Here is a 16,924-nt window from a genome sequence, read left to right on the forward strand (position 1 = left end):
TAACCAAAATCCCATGGGATAATGGTAAATCCCATGGGATTTTGCCCTGTCCCATGGGATATTGAAAATCCCATGTATTTATAAATCAAATAGCAAAATAAATATAATAGAAACAGTAGAAAACCAATGAAATTATTGAATCCCATGTAATTCCGCACATTTTGGTTATATACATGATACTGTAGCTCTTGTTTGAGGCGGCGGCGGATTTGCAAATGAGTGTTTTGCAAATTAAAAGTGTCCAGTGTTTATAGGTCACCGAACGTCTATTACAGCATCATGTTGGGATTAAGGGTGATATGTTGAGGGTCGTTGTTTACCGGTTACGTCTATTACAGCATTCTGTGATAGGGGTTAAGAAACAGAATTCGAAAACGAAGACAATAAGAAAGCGATTACATAAAAAAAACAATTAGCAATTTAAAACACAACTCCTCGCTAAAAATTCCGGTAGACCTCCTACGGTAACCATTAGTAGTTAAAGATTTTATTTCATTCAACAAATTGATGTTTGACCTTCATGTATGTGTCGCGTAGAACACGGTCATATACCAAACATTAAGCATCCATGTAATTTGCTATTAATATTGCTCTATGAGATATTTGCAGAATTTCAACTGAGGCATTTTCTTGGCTTAAAAAATGTAGCACGCTGTATGTTCCTCTCACAACAGCCCTCATAAGGAAGCCCCAAAATCAACAGATTTTTTTTCAAATAGAAAATAATCAAAATATGTTACGCTTGAGAGCAAAAATTAAATCCCAAAGAATTAATCAAATCTTGTTAACTATTACAAAAGACATATGATAAAACAATATGTCACTGCTATTACCATGCAAAACTATATTTATGATCTGATCACACACACACAAAAAGTAACCAATAAATGATAATTATGGAGATTATTTTTTTCTAAATATCCGCATCATAACAACACCGATGAACACTATGCAGCTCATCTGTCTCACATTATCTTTAAAAAGAACTTTCATTGTATAACAGTATTCCGCCTTGTCAGGCTTCTTTGGTGAGGAAAAATATATATTTTTGTAAAAGGACCTGAGCTATTATTCATTTATCAGAATCTCATGTAAATCATATTTTGTCTGTATTTATATCTCAACAAAAACATGTTATTAATTGCCACACTACTATTTCAATTTGTGAATCTGTCATGGTTCGAGTCCGGTTTCGTTAAATGGGTTTTATCTCTTTTATAAAGGGAGATAACAACCACAACAAATATGGCGGAAGATTTAAAAAGGTTCATTTTCGAAGAAAAGGATAATCTTCGACGTTACAAATCCAACATAGATGCAATTATTCGAAAGGTTGTTCAACATATAAGCATAACTATTTTTCAAAGTAACACTATAATTTTTATTCATGCATGAATGGAACAAGTCCAAATAATAAAGTAGTCTTGAAATTATGTATCAAAGCTAAAAAGTTTTTAACTGTTCAATACTATACATGTCATTAACTTGGACAAATAAAATTTAAATGTATCTTTTAAGTTTCAAAGTATAAGTAAAGTAAGTAAGGAAAACTTTATTTGGATTCGGCATATTGACAAACAATACAAACTTAAGCTCTAATGAGCTTTTCACCGAATATAAAAACATCTGTAATAACAAATAAAACAAGGCATGCAGCATGCAATAAGTAATAAAAAACAGCACCAAAAAAAAACCTGAATGGATGTTTATATAAATTTGTTATAAAATTGTGAAAACAGACTGCAACCCAACCAAAGAGCAGAAATCAGATAAAGTTCTGCAACAACAGCACAAGGTATCAGGTCCGTTTGCCCCCAATATACTTTCGCACCCAACACGTTCGCACCCAAGGTCCATTTGCATCTCTACACGTTCACGCCCAATTTTAATTCAAATTCCAGTTGAATAATTGGAAAATCATGATTGTTGTTTTTAATTGCTTTTGTGTAAATACTGAATGTATTTATAGCTTGGTATGAGTAAAAGATTGAAGATTTAAATGAAAAACACAAAAGATAATTGTTTTTATCAGCTTGGTCCCTTTGATCTGAAACATTGAAACAATAAAATATAGCAATTATTATACACTATTATAACCAAAACATGATCAGACATGATAAAAATTTTCAACACACCAAAAAAAACGTAGTCAGAATCTCACTCTATTTTGAAACAAGTCAATGAAACAAAGTTATAGCAATACACTAACCAAAACCTGATTCAAAGTTATTCAACACAACATAAAACTTTGACAGAATCCCATGTTAGGTACTTTATTTAGAAAGGTACATTATTACTAGGAAACTATTCAAATCAGCATCTGGTCAAATTGACAACCAATTTACAAAATGTAGTCATTTTGGAGGTACATGTAACATGTTTGACTGAATAACACTTGTAATGACTGAATAACACTTGTAATGACTGAATAACACTTGAAATTTTAATATTAGCACATAATGATGATATTGGTGACAATTAAACGTTGATTATTAAATAATAATATATTATCGATGTATTTTATATTAAACTTAAAAAATGATTTACAGAAAGGAAATAAGTTCATGAAGATCATTTTATATTTAGTGTTTACATCCAGCATGGCGACCATGGAAATCACAATGGCCACCATGTTGGATGCTTCAAAATAAAATACATAGATAATATAACTATTATTTAAAAGTATTTAAAACATGCTAAACAAAAATATTAAAATTAAAAAAATTGTGGTGTGTCCAGAAATATCAACTTATTCAAATCGTTACAATTATCTTTTTTTTTCTGAGGGAGGGGGTTCTGTATGTCATGTATATGTATTCAAGGTATTGAATATTATCCACCAAAAGGTCTTTAACATACATGTAGCTAGAAAATCCCACACACAGAATGATGGATGCTAACTTCAGCACAAAAATCTGTACCGAGGCTCTGGAGTCTTTTTTAACTGTGTACCAGCTTTAATAACCATGTTATTTATTTGTACATGTAAAATCCTTTATTAAAAAAAAAGAACTGCAGTAAATGCAGCTGTCTGCAATAAGCCAATAACGCTATATCAAATGTGTTCACACAATTCAGTGTACATAGATACATGTACATGTATTACTGGGAAAATAACAAACAAAAAAACTCTTCAACTGTAATTAGGTGTCAGACACTGTCTATTCAATGTCAAGATCTAGAATATGATCCCTATGAGTCTTTACGTTATGCCAAATTTTACATAAAGCAAACAGACATTATGTATATAAATCATAAATCAGAGTGTTAGTTTTCTTGTTTGAATTGTTTTATATTTGTCATTTCAGTGTCTTTTATAGCTGACAATGCAGTATGGGGTTTGCTCATTGTTGAAGGCCATACAATGAGCTTTAGTTGTTAATTTCTTTGTCATTTGGTCTATTCTGGAGAGTTGACTCATTGGCAATCCTACATCATAACATGTATCACATCTTACTTTAATTTTTAAGATATATGACTTAAGACAACTCTTCCCCCTTTTTTTTCTTATCTCAATGAGTTCAACAAAAGCTGTGTAAGAGACCATATAGCAAATTTGAATTACAAATTTATGATAAAAACGCTTTGGTGTATTATAACATAGCACAAGCACAAATGAAACAATGATAAACAGTACCATATCAAAGATTTTTAAATGCCCATTTTACAAAAAAAATATATATATTATGTCCAATCGTCAATGTACATGCATAACATGTCATGCATGTGTTACCAGCTTAAACATGTTAAATGTTAACTGACAATTGCAATACATGTTTGTTTTGTAGCTAGCAAATCGTTGAAGACACCGTTCTCTGCTAAGCCTTTCATGATATTTTTTGAAATTTGATTTGTATAATGTCTGACAGTTTACAAAACATGCAAAAGGGATGGAGGTGTTATGATTATAATGAGGATATTCAAAACTTTTTATATTGTTTATTTTTTAGTATGACAGACACTTTCCAGATGATGCTGAAATAGATTTAACAACTCTGACCAGCAGTAGTTTTAGGGATGAAAGTAAGAAGATAATATATCTATTTCAAATTACATGAACATCATAAAGAATAATCATCTTCAAAAACAAATACATGTAATTTGTTTTTTATCAGTTGTTATACTTTCTGACACCATATAAAGGTATTGGATACAGACAAAAGATGTCATTATTTCATTTAGCTGTCAAGTTTGTGATATAACTTACTCGGATCAACTTCTAGTAAAATATGTTGAAATATATGTGATTAATGTGATGCCCTTTTGCAGTGCTGCCGCTATCTTTGCGACATCTCATATTTGTGATGTAGGATTATATGTTTATTGAATAGAAAGTTGTAATGGCAGATATATTAAAATTGATTACGCCTTAGTCATTCTTACTATCATAATTTACTATACACATCAATTTACATTGGTGCAGTGATTAGGATTCGAACCTGGGTTGTCACGGTTATTATGTTCAATGCCACTCATTAATGTACAATTGCCATATTAGAAAACATTCATGGATCAAGACGCTGATCACAAATTTAACAACAATATAACTTATAAAGATAACAATGATGTTTGCCTTAGCTCGTGGTAAAATATAAAGCATAAAGGGTCAACCAGTGGTAAAATCAGTATATATTCGAGCCACCATAATTTACTTATTAAATATATACGAAAGAAAAGTGTTTTATTCAAAACCTGCTGACATGTAAAATTTACTTAACATCATGAACAGTGAACAAATAAATGCTATGCGTTAAACAGTACCAAATTTGGTAAAAGCCCTGGTATAATTTTATATTTATTAGTAAATAAATACTGTATGATATTATTTTCTCTTTTATTACAGGTGTTGTTAAAAAGCTGAAGTCAAAACCATTTGGTCATTCTAAACTGTTCACTACAAAGAAGAAAGGTAAACATTTAAGTATAAACATATAAACAAGCTCTCTTAGGTAGAAATACATTAGTGAGAAGTACATTATGATCTGTTATATTTATTTGTACGTCTGATACCATGACAGACTGTTGTCCTCTGAAACCAATTTTATACAAATTATGAACCAACTGTATACATGAACAACAACTGAACTTCAAGTTTATTCAAAGCATGCTAAATTTTCACATTGGAAGGTAAAAATGAGACAGTTTCTGTAAAGGTGTCCTTGTAAAAGGTTTTATCCTATTATTGAGGAACACAATGGTTGTTCATGATTCATTACATTTAATAAATACTTATATCTAAAATGTATTTTTATAGAACTATCAGAATCTGGAGCTAATGGAAGTTGTACTGCCAAAGATGAATCTGTGTATTCCATGATAACTGATGCTGATTCGAGTTTACAAGAAACGGCAAGTTTCATACACAGAAATCTATATACTGTAAATTCAGAAATTATTGCATGCATTTATTTTTGTAATTTTTCAAGAATGGACATCATTGTTGCAATATCAGGAAAATCTGAATGCAGATGTTCAATGAATGTAACAGAAATAAGAATGTGAGTTCTTACTATTGCAATAGTCACCCAGTTATGCATTATTTGCATTAATGAAAACCTTTCAATCATTTCTGAATTTACAGTACCTTTATAACAGGAAAAGTGCATTTTAGTTTTTTTATAATTTCTGTAAGATAGTTTTTGGTGCAACTTTTGATTAAAAGGTCTTACCAACCTTTATATAGATACACTGTGGTCTGTAAGTTTGACATTTTTTACATCTTTGATGGCACAGTATTCGAAAAATGAACAAGTTGTTCTAGAAACTCCTGAAATATCTAGTATTTATTCAACAATGTTAATTGCTTAAAAGATGACAATAATATTTGAAAGACGAAAGATACCAAAGAGACAGTCAAACTCATAAATTGAAAATAAACTGACAACGCCATGGCTAAAAATGAAAAAGACAAACAGACAAACATGATAGATGGGAGTAATGGTAGGAGGTACCTTTGATGCAAGACGAAAAAATATACATTTTCTTTTAGACCAAAAAAAATCAACTGTTTTTTCAAAATTGATGGTAACGATAATTGTTTGAGACCTCTGACGAATCATGATAAGGATATTTTGATGAATCACAGTAGTATTTTAAACAATTTGACACTAATTATATAATGGTAGCTGGAAGTCACGCCTGATGATAAAGGGCATTACTAACCTCATGGTAGTTTTGTTGTGGATGATCATGATGATGATTTGAAGTTCATACTCTTTATTATGTTAAAAAATACTTCACCTTTATGAAATCCGTTAAAATTTCTATTTTGTAATAGTAATATTGAATGATGCTCATGTTGTAATGCTTAGAATAATGTTACCCGACACATGATTTAAAGCATGGGAAAACAGAAAAAGGGTGCCTGACAGAGCCAAAAAAAGTTGCACACACATTACAACTCATCATTGTCATGCTGGTGACCTAACATAAAGTCAAGATGTTTATTTGTACATGAAAAAGTGTGAATGAAATATTTGTTCCATAAATGGAATTAATCACAAAGTGAATGCAATTAAGCCTCCATTTCTTGAGAGGGGTATCATAATATCATAAACATTCCTAGAGTGAGGATAAAATAAAATAGCTTGAGTAAGGGTAATAATTGTGAAAGTTCAAACAAAATGTAATATATATTTTTTATATATGAGAGGTATTGTGAGAACCAATGAGAAATGCATGTAATTCTAGTATAAGTTTTGTGAAAATAGAAAATATAACCTGCAGTTGTTTATTGAATTTATTTGTGGCTTCCTGCAATGTAATAGATCTTAATATATAATACAAATTTCTCATTGCAGACTATAAACAATTGGAGTCCGTCTGATAGATATTATTCTGATGTGGAAGAAACATTCACCAAAGAAATAATCTCACAATCTTATAAAGCTGAACCTGTGAATGAAGAAGATTCAGAGTTCCTAGCATTGAAAAGTTAGTCAAACATATAATTGACAATATTTGATATCTTAAAAAATCCAATGTCAATAGTCCATTTGCCAATAACACTTTTTAAACAAATTACTTCCCTTTGTCAATCGTAGACTGGTTCCATACCGGACAAAATTGGCTTTTGCCAATGCAAATTATGATGAATTAAAAGTGATGTATCAGGGTTTAACTATTTTTTCATCAAAAATAATTTGGGATGTCAAAAGTATTTCAGATGAACAACAAATTAATATAATTAAAAGATTTGAAAACCTTAAAGATTACTCACATTACGCACAGGTAAATTTGCTCGTTCTGCTAGCTCTCCATTATAAATAAAAATTAATGTCCCTCATAATGGAGACAACTGAAAGAGGGATCTCTATTTCAGGGTCAATTACGGTAATTGGCAAAATAGCCTATTGAAACTAAATTGATTCCAAACTTTTGGATTGGTTAAATACACATTCAAGATTTGTTGTTCATAAGTTATGGGTGACCTTTTGTCCTTGGGGAAAGAAATCAAATTTAAGATTTCTTTTTAATAATTTTAAGAATACTTCAACAAAATCAGAGATTTTCCAAGTTTTATTGATTTTTTACGTTTGACATTGAGAAACACTCTAAGGTCAAAGTTTTAAGACATCAAAGACTTTTTTCAACCCTACAATGAATTTTATGAAACTTTGCCATGAGCTCTTTTTATTATCATTTGGCAGTATCAAGAGTCAACTTCTCAAAACATTCATTTGTTTTTTTGCAGTTTAAATTTTAAAAATAGTTTGGGTTTAAAGTTATTTAGAAACCAATATCCTCTTCAAAATGTTAAAGAAGTTTGCAGTTAAAGGAGTAGGGACATTAAGGCCTTGTTTTGGACCTTATGAAATAAAATGTTAGAACTATTTCAAATTGACACATAATGTTAAGAAATGCATGGGGTCAAGAAATATAAATGAAAAACATAAAGATTTTAACTGTTGATGTCACAATTACGTCATGATACATTTTATGTACTGTTTTCACAAAAATGAAAAATACAGAATTTATGCAGTTTTCCATCTATATTTCAATTGTGGAAACATTGTGTGCAGCCAAGAAACAACAAAATAATTTAACAGAACATAACTATTGACATAATCTCACCAAATATAAAGTTGTTTCTTAGTTGTGCACACACTTTTCCAATTTAAAATATACTAAAATCTGATTTAAAAAACAAGGAAATTTTTATTTTTTTTTACAAAATATGCAAATTTAATCATGAATTATTACCATGGTAAAATCTTCAATTTGAAATGTTTTTATTTTCTGAATACCTTGTCACTTAGTCCAGTTTTCAGCAATTTAAGAATATGTATGATATCTTTTTGATTTTAAGTAATATTTGGGCTAAATAAGGGCCTTATTGTCCTTCTTTGTTATATTAAGAAAAGAAAAGAAGGAATCATCTGTGTGATGAAGCCAATTTACATGACAGAATCCATAACTTAGCTACACACTTTTCTTGTCATGGTTTTTGCTTAACCACATTCCTGTAAGATATATAAAATAATAAGATGTGACATAATATTTATTAATTGTGTTTAAAGAAGTTGTTGAAGATGTTTAGCTACCATTGTAAGATAGCCAACCTTTTTATTTTAATGTTGTTTTTAAGCAAATTTATTGTAAGCAAATTAGAAACCTATTAAATTATGCACCTGCATTGAAATTTTATACAATAGTAAAATTTTAAAATTTTCAGTTTATATAATGCATGTACTATTTCTGAAAAAAATGCAATATGTTTTGTTTCATTTATATTAGCTAGTTACTATGAGATAATCAGTGAACAGAATGATGAACCTAGTGATGCAGAGACCCTCAGTTCTTACTCCTCTGAGAGTGCTGGCGATATGGAGGATGGGTCAGAGGACGGAGATGACGAGGATAGTCAGACTGACGACAAAGGTCCCCACCCCATCGACATCATGGACCAAGATACCAGCTCTCTGTCATCTACAGAGGAAAATGTTGGGGTTTTGAATAAGAAATATGTTCAGGTGAGTATTTATTATAGTTTATGTCTAGGATCCCATATTCTTTGTTGGTGGCCTCTGCTTTAAGATGCTGACATTTTTAAGACATCAATAACTTTGCCAAACTTTATATCAAATTTTATGAATTTTGGACCGGAGCTTTTTCATGATCAAAGTATTCACAATGTCACTTCTTGCGATTTATTGTTGTTTTATATAAATAAAAAATATTGTGAAAATCTTACCCCTGTTTTAACAAGTTTTGATTTGAAAATCATAAACTTGTCATCAATTTGATTAATGATTGCATGGGCATTAAGAAAAGGTTGTGTTAATCAGGATAACTGATTTCATGCATATTATCCTTTTAAACTCCATGGTAGTGTTGAGAGTAAAGCGCCAAGATTCTTCAGGTTGTCATATGCTATGTGATATATTTTAAGTCCCTTTAATGTTTTACTTCTTGTTTGCTGAAATACATATCTTATGCATATTTTCAAAATTCTTAGAAAAAAATATTCCTCACAGCTCTCAGAACTTGCTTAGGAGCAAAAACATTCAGTAAACACAGCATAGCATATTAAGGATGACAATATTATCTCAAAATCTGGTGGATATCACAAAAGCAAAGAGAAGAAAAAGTGTTTGAGCTATTTGTTGCACGGTAAAATGCTTAGTTCAATGAAGGCAAAATTATTTTGAAATTTAAATAACAACATTTTCAAAAGATAATAATAATGGTTATTGATTTGTATTTTTATTAACAGTGTAGTGGTTTAAAAAAAGACAGATGTGCAGTTTATGATGAAGTTGATGGATTTTTTCCATGTAAGAATATAGATAAATCTGGTTATACAACAACAACAAGACCTGGACCCAGAGAAATAATCAATCCAAGCATTAAAAATCAAAAACCAAAGAACTATGCTTCTGTAGAAACTAGCAAATCAATTAATGCTAGCAGGTCAAATGTTGAGTCTAAAAGATCCCCAACTCAAGGATATAGCAACGTAGATGAAATGTTTAAGCCAAATTTCAATTATAGAAAACCAGAGGACATGAAAGCTAGTACATTGGATTATCAACAAAATGAAAGGATTGAGAAATGGCTGGAAGATATAAATAAAGTGACTGGAAAGAACCAAGTCAAAAGTAATTTTAATTTCATGAGTGGTCATGGATTTCAAAATCCTAACCAAACTTATATTGTCCCAGAAAACAGCAAGGTATTGTTCAACTTTCATCCAGAGCAAATCAAGACTCACAAACTACACGTGAATCATAAAGTCAAAACTGGTGTACAAGATCATTCTACAAATGCAATGCTGCATACAAAAAAGTCACCAAATAATAAGAATGAATCATCTGATCTTCTAATAAGCTCAAGAAATGATATTGGAAAATCAACAAAAAGAATTGTTCCACTAACATTAGCCTCAGACGTATCTAACCAAGAAAAAAGATCAAGAGAAAAGGAAAATAGGAATATGAAGAATAAACAAAGGCTTTCTTCAGACAATACTTTAACAGAAGACAGAGACAGTTTGTCAGAGTTGAACAAATTACAACCTTCAAATTCCCAAGTAAATGGATGTGAAAGGCTATTTTCAAGGGCACCTGTTATTACACGATTTGCTTCTCCAGATAGATTATATAAAAAGATGAAAGAAAACAAAGTAGGTATTGCAGCAAAGATAATCATGACTGAGAGTAACGTACAAACTGAAGACAAAACTAAGAATAATCTCCAACCAGTTCAAAGATTTACTCATGAATGGAAGAAACCAACAACAGTCCTGTCTCCTACACAAAGAAAAATAAACGAATGGGAGAATGTAGACTTCATTCTGGAAAATGATGATATGAACACAAAAACATCTACACTAGTTGAAACCTGTAGATTTTCTAAGGGAAGAAGTAACGTCGCACTCAGTACTCCAGCTATTAAATTTAATGAAGAGAAAGTTCATAAGAAGTCTACAAATGTTAAGGAATTTAGCTTTAAACCAACTTCTTATGTTGAATCACATTGCATTAAGGAATATGGTATGAAACCTTCAATAACAAATAGAAATTTTAACCAAAACAATTCTTCAGATATGCCATCAAAATCATCATCAAAATTCCACAAACACAACATTGTTACTGAAAGTATGTTTAAGGCAGGTGTAAACAGGAAGGACATTCCAGATTTTAATACTTTAAGACAAAGCGAACAGTGCTATCATGACCAAAAGAATCCAGCAAACTTCCACATACCTGCTTCCTTCCAAATGGCTGCTAGTGAAAAATGGGTTTCTCCTGTAAGGTTACAAAACTTGCACAAGAGAGCAAGAAGGAAGTTTGTCCCTAAAAAAGATACTACCAATCTTATAGAACTACTTTTTCATCCGGAAGAAGATGTAGTAAAACTTTTATCTCCAAAATCATTTCATAGAAAGTTTGATAAACCAGTTGATCCTAAAGTAAAACCAGTTCAGGAAACTCTTACATATCTGTCTACGTGCAGTAGGAACCAGTCTATTGAATCTAGTCACAAACATCTGCATCAGTCTGGATCCAGACATTGGAATTGGCCTAAGCCCAACACAAACACAACCAAATCTACTTTTGATCAAAGCATTGGATCATATCATGAGACAACAATGACAAGAAACAAGCATGAAACTTCACAGCTAAATAGAAATGCATCTCCATATAGAAGTGCAAGAGATTTATCAAGCATAGAATCATATGTCAATACATCTTTCTGCTCTCCTGAATTACATAAGAATCAACAGCATACTTTACAGCTTCAAGATACAAGTAAATCAGTTCCAGCTAAGTTACTTCAAAATTCTAGGAGTTCAGAGCCGTCTTGTTTGTTAATGTCTCCTCTTGAGCAAAGGTTACAGGCCGTCAGCAGGACAAAGATGAAAGCAAAACGAAGTCTGCATATGATTGAGAATGGTGAACAACAAGTCTTTATGGAAACAAATGAACAGCAGATAAAGAGATATCACAACAATGAAATTGAGTCGCCTTTAGATCAACATACTCCGAGTAAAAATCGTCCGTACCCCTTCAACTCAAATGAACAATCTCCATCTACAATTTTCTCTCGTCTGCTTCTTAGTACCCCATCACCAGGGGGTCGTAAACGTTTTACAAAATTTAAACTTTCTGATCAACAATCAACTCAGATGGATGACTTATTTAATATTACAACCAAAAAAGATGAAACTTTTAAAAAGCCGTCTTCCGATTTTAGAAGAACAAAAACTGCCCCAGAAGTAAAATGCATGTTTAATAGACAGTCAAAAACAAACTTGACAAGTAGATATGTTTCTAGTGAGAATAATAAAAAAACATTTCTGGCAACATCAAATGTCATTCAAAATGAAGTATGCATATCAACTGAGCAGAACAAACAATCATTAAATACACACTTTAGCAAACCAACAAGAACGCATTTAGATAAAGACAACAGACGAAATGATCAAGAAAGATATGTTATACCTGATTTGTGTAGAGATTCAAATGGAAATAGAAGAAGAGAGTTATTTCAAAGTACACCAATGAAATCAAGAACTAGTAATGTTTTTCATCCGGACAATACAATGTCCACTATTCATGATACCATTTCAGATGATGATTCAGATTGTGAGGTTATGACGATTTCTACCTCGCCATAAACTTTATGATGTTATGACAATATCCACCTCAACCTAAACTTTATTAGCACTTACAATTTGAGAGAATTTGGTGAGATTGTAAACAACAATATAACACATGCATTTAAGTATATAAAGTTGGTTATAAAAACAAAATTTTCTGTATTTAATTTTCAAGATAAAGCGTATTAGTATGTTAATGTATGGTAAACTATTTTAAGCCTCAATATGGTTCTATGAATTTATTTTTATTTTTTTGTATTTTTGTTTTGTTTGATGGGGTCTAATACTTGTGTGTATGTACTGCCATAAAAATCATGATGCATACAGTTTTCATCTGTTTATCTGTCAGCATATCTTTGATTATATCAGCCTGTCAACTATTTAAATTCTTACGATTAAAATAAATTTCAAGGGATTACAAAGTTAAGTTTCATGGTTGAAAGTCTAAACATTTGTGGTCCCTCATTATTATGATTGAAAGATCCAAATTAACATGATGAAGTGATAATTTTAGGTTAATATTAAAGTTGTTTGATGTGTAGAAGGGAGCTGATGTGAAGCTGTTAAAATCATTCAAAAGAATAAAACTTGAAAGTTCCACAGTGAATACACGCAGCTGTACACTATTTCTGATTTATGTAAAAAGTTTCATTGTTTACAGATCTATAAATCTAGATTCTAGTAAAGACTTCACAAAATGGATGTGAGAGAAAAAAATGTTTACTAGTTATGACTTAATTTGTTTACAATGATATAAACATACATTTTTAAGCTAGATTGTTATTAAGTGCAATGTTATGAAACTTGATGATAAAGAATAAGAAGGTGTGAACAATAAAGAATTTATCAAAATGATTGTATGAAATATATTGGTAAATGTTAAAAAGGTTTTGTTTTTTTTAGTAAATGTAGTGTTGGTACAATACTTTGTAAAAAAGACACCTAGATGTCAAAAGAATAAGCACGAAGTAGTCACTGTTTATTCTGGTTGCATGATTTTAATTCAAATTATCCAGAAAGATAGAATGTATAGGAAGTGGAAGAAAACTGTTTATTTCTAGGCTGATGGTCCAAGGCAATGTCACAATTTTGTCACTGAAAAAAAAATCGTCGTTTTATCTTCTTTTTTTATGCTCCATTTATGGACATTATGTTTTCTGGTCTATGTGTTCATCCCTCTGTCCGTCCGTTTGTCCCACTTCAGGTTAAAATTTTTGGTCAAGGTAGTTTTTTTATGAAGCTGAAGTCCAATCAACTTGAAACTTAGTACCCATGTTCCTTATGATATGATCTTTCTTATTTTAAAGCAAAATTAAACTGTTAACCCCATTTTCATGGTCCACTGAACATAGAAATCAAAAGTGCGAGTTTCAGGTTAAAGTTTTTGGTCAAGGTAGTTTTTGATGAAGCTGAAGTCTAATCAACTTGAAACTTAGTACACATGTTCCTTGTGATATGATATCTTTTATTTTAAAACCAAATTAGACTTTTGACCCCATTTTCATGGTCCACTGAACATAGAAATTAAAAGTGTGAGTTTCAGGTTCAAGTTTTTGGTCAAGATAGTTTTCGATGAAGTTTAAGTCCAATCAATTTGAAACTTAGTACACATGTTCCCTTTTAGTTGATCTTTTTACTTTTAAGGCCAAATTAGATTTTTACCCAATTTTACGGTCCATTGAACATGGAAAATGATAATGCGAGTGGGGCATCCGTGTACTTTGGACACACTCTTGTTACTCAACTTTTATATTTGGTCTTGTCTATAAGGAAAACAATTTTTATAATCACTAACCCAACATATATTTTTGTTGTGTAAGGTTAGAGAAATAAAAATTGTCGATGTTTTCTGCATACTTTATTGTTCTTACTTATTCATTCCCAATCCAAAAGTCATTGGAAACTCAACTAGTCTACAAAAAATGTGTTTGCATCAAAACTTGATTTACATACACAGTATTACCAAAACTTTCCAATGTTAATTACAAATATCTTTTCAATAAAATAGATTATTTTGTTCAAGCAATATTAAAAACTGTCATTTTGTTCTGTGTCCTGTTTTATTAACAGTGGTGAATACTTTGAAATCATCCAGAAAGTTTACCATTAATCGTAGGATGATGTATATGACAACCCACAAGTTTTTCAAGAAAATGTGGTCTTTTATAGCCGACTATACGGATGTGTTTTTTCTCATTGTTGAAAGCCGCGCCGATGACGAATATTATATTGCTTAGATAACATCAGAGACATATATACACATGTGTATATATGTCTCTGATAACATCCACTTTATTTGAACTCTGGTGAATAGTCGTCTCATTGGCAATCATATCCCTTCTCCTTATTGTCGAGCCTGTGACTTAAGTTGCAGAAAGCTCAACAATGTCCAATGTCCTTGACCTCATTTCCATTGTTCGGTGACTTCTTGAAACAAAAGGTTAAGAATTTTTGTAATGTTAAATTCTCTCTTATTTAAAATAATAGAATAACTATATTTGGTATGGGTGTACCTTGCAAGGACCTAATGCTTCAGACAGTTTTCACTTGCCTCGACCTCATTTCATGGATCAGTGAACAAGGTTAAGTTTGGGTGGTTTTAGTCCATATCTTAGATACTAAGCAAAAGGTCTAGTATACTCGGTGTATGGAAGAACTGTAAGGTGTTCATGTCCAACTGGCAGATGTCATCTGACCTTGACCTCATTTTCAAGGTTCAGTGGTTATAGTTAAGTTTTTGTCTCGCCTTGACGGAGTCAAAAAGCGAGACATAGGTATGCTGTTTCCGGCGTCGGCGACGGCGTCAACAATGTATTAGTTTGTGATTTGCTCAGTTTTATGGGGAACTACCAGTGGTATGTTAATGATAATTGGTATGCAGATGTATTACCAATGCCACATCTCATTGCCATGGAGATTATTTGGCTCCGCCCCCTCAGTCATGGTCTATTGACTTTGAATGGTTTTCTTACTTTACATGTATTAGTTTGTGATTAGGTCAGTTTATGGAGATCCACTTGTGGTACGTCAATGATAATTGGTATGCAGATGTATTACTATTACCACATCTCATTGCCATGGAGATTTTTTGGCTCCGCCCCCTCAGTCATGGTCTATTGACTTTGAATGGTTTGCTTACTTTACATGTATTACTTTGTGATTAGGTCAGTTTATGGAGATCCACTTGTGGTACATCAATGATAATTGGTATGCAGATGTATTGGCATTGTCACATCTCATTGCCATGGAGATTTTTTGGCTCCGCCCCCTCAGTCATGGTCTATTGACTTTGAATGGTTTGCTTACTTTACATGTATTACTTTGTGATTAGGTCAGTTTATGGAGATCCACTTGTGGTACATCAATGATAATTGGTATGCAGATGTATTGGCATTGTCACATCTCATTGTAATAGAGATTTTTTGGCTCCCCCCTCAGTCATGGTCAATTGACTTTGATTGGTTTGCTTACATTACATGTATTAGTTTGTGATTAAAATTACAAAAAGGCGAGACATATCTCTGTGATAACAGTTTATTGGTTATTGTGTTTTGGTCTGTTTTTCTTATACTGTATGCAATAGATCTACTATATTTGGTGTATGTAATAATTGTAAGGTGTAAATGGCTAGCTGACGGGTGTCATCTGACCTTGATCTCATTTTCATTGTTCCGTGGTCACAGTTCAGTTTTTGAGTTTTGGTTTTATTTTCTTATACTACATTTTTTTGTGTATATGCAATAGGTCAACCACATTTGGTGCATAGAAATATTTAAAAATCTATGTGTCAGTCGTGCAGGTTGACCATGACCTCATTTTCACGGTTCATTGCTCAGTGTTAAGTTGTGTGTTTTTGTGCTGTTGTGAAAACAAATAGACGAGCAACGATTTTAGGCAACATATAATCTCAATGGAGCTCCCTGCATGATACGCAGAAATTTTCACGCTTATCCGTATGCCCACCAATACGACCAGGGCCTGTTAAAAGCATGACAAGCCAATAGAACCTTTGCCAAATTTTTCATAAAAAAAAAACGTTGAACCTGTGGCTGCCAGGGCTTATCGTGAACACTAAAACAGTTTAAACATAACAGTTGATGTCCGTCTCATACTTACTAGCTTTTTCTAAATTGATGATATCGCTGGATAGAAAAATAATGTGATTTAAATGAATTGTCAAAAGTTAGTTATATTTGAATTAATAATTTGATTATTGACATGTCTAGCGTAGCATGATAGTAACCAAGAAAGTAGTCGATATTTTCAATTTATACAGTTCCCTTGCCGCATGTTATGAAAAAGCATGCTGTATTTATTTTA

General features: G+C 31.6%; 1 protein-coding gene across 1 annotated transcript; it reads left to right on the forward strand.

Annotated features, from left to right (window-relative positions):
• The first annotated feature begins 1,232 nt into the window (after positions 1-1,232).
• LOC134686869 (uncharacterized) lies at positions 1,233-14,563 on the forward strand. The gene is made up of 7 exons (XM_063546689.1): positions 1,233-1,332; positions 3,951-4,023; positions 4,844-4,909; positions 5,255-5,349; positions 6,801-6,933; positions 8,737-8,972; positions 9,716-14,563. Exons 1-7 carry the CDS (start codon positions 1,246-1,248, stop codon positions 12,620-12,622), a joined length of 3,597 nt encoding a protein of 1,198 aa, XP_063402759.1. The 5' UTR covers positions 1,233-1,245; the 3' UTR covers positions 12,623-14,563.
• The last annotated feature ends 2,361 nt before the right edge of the window (positions 14,564-16,924 follow it).

The sequence above is a fragment of the Mytilus trossulus genome, chromosome 1, assembly GCF_036588685.1.
Source record: "Mytilus trossulus isolate FHL-02 chromosome 1, PNRI_Mtr1.1.1.hap1, whole genome shotgun sequence".
Taxonomy (NCBI): domain Eukaryota; kingdom Metazoa; phylum Mollusca; class Bivalvia; order Mytilida; family Mytilidae; genus Mytilus; species Mytilus trossulus.

Coding starts and splice junctions, on each gene's coding strand:
- LOC134686869 (XM_063546689.1), top strand. CDS start 1,246: ATGGCGGAAGATTTAAAAAGGTTCATTTTCGAAGAAAAGGATAATCTT. Junction 4,910..5,254: donor GTTCACTACAAAGAAGAAAG/GTAAACATTTAA, acceptor GTATTTTTATAG/AACTATCAGAATCTGGAGCT. Junction 5,350..6,800: donor ATTCGAGTTTACAAGAAACG/GCAAGTTTCATA, acceptor TTCTCATTGCAG/ACTATAAACAATTGGAGTCC.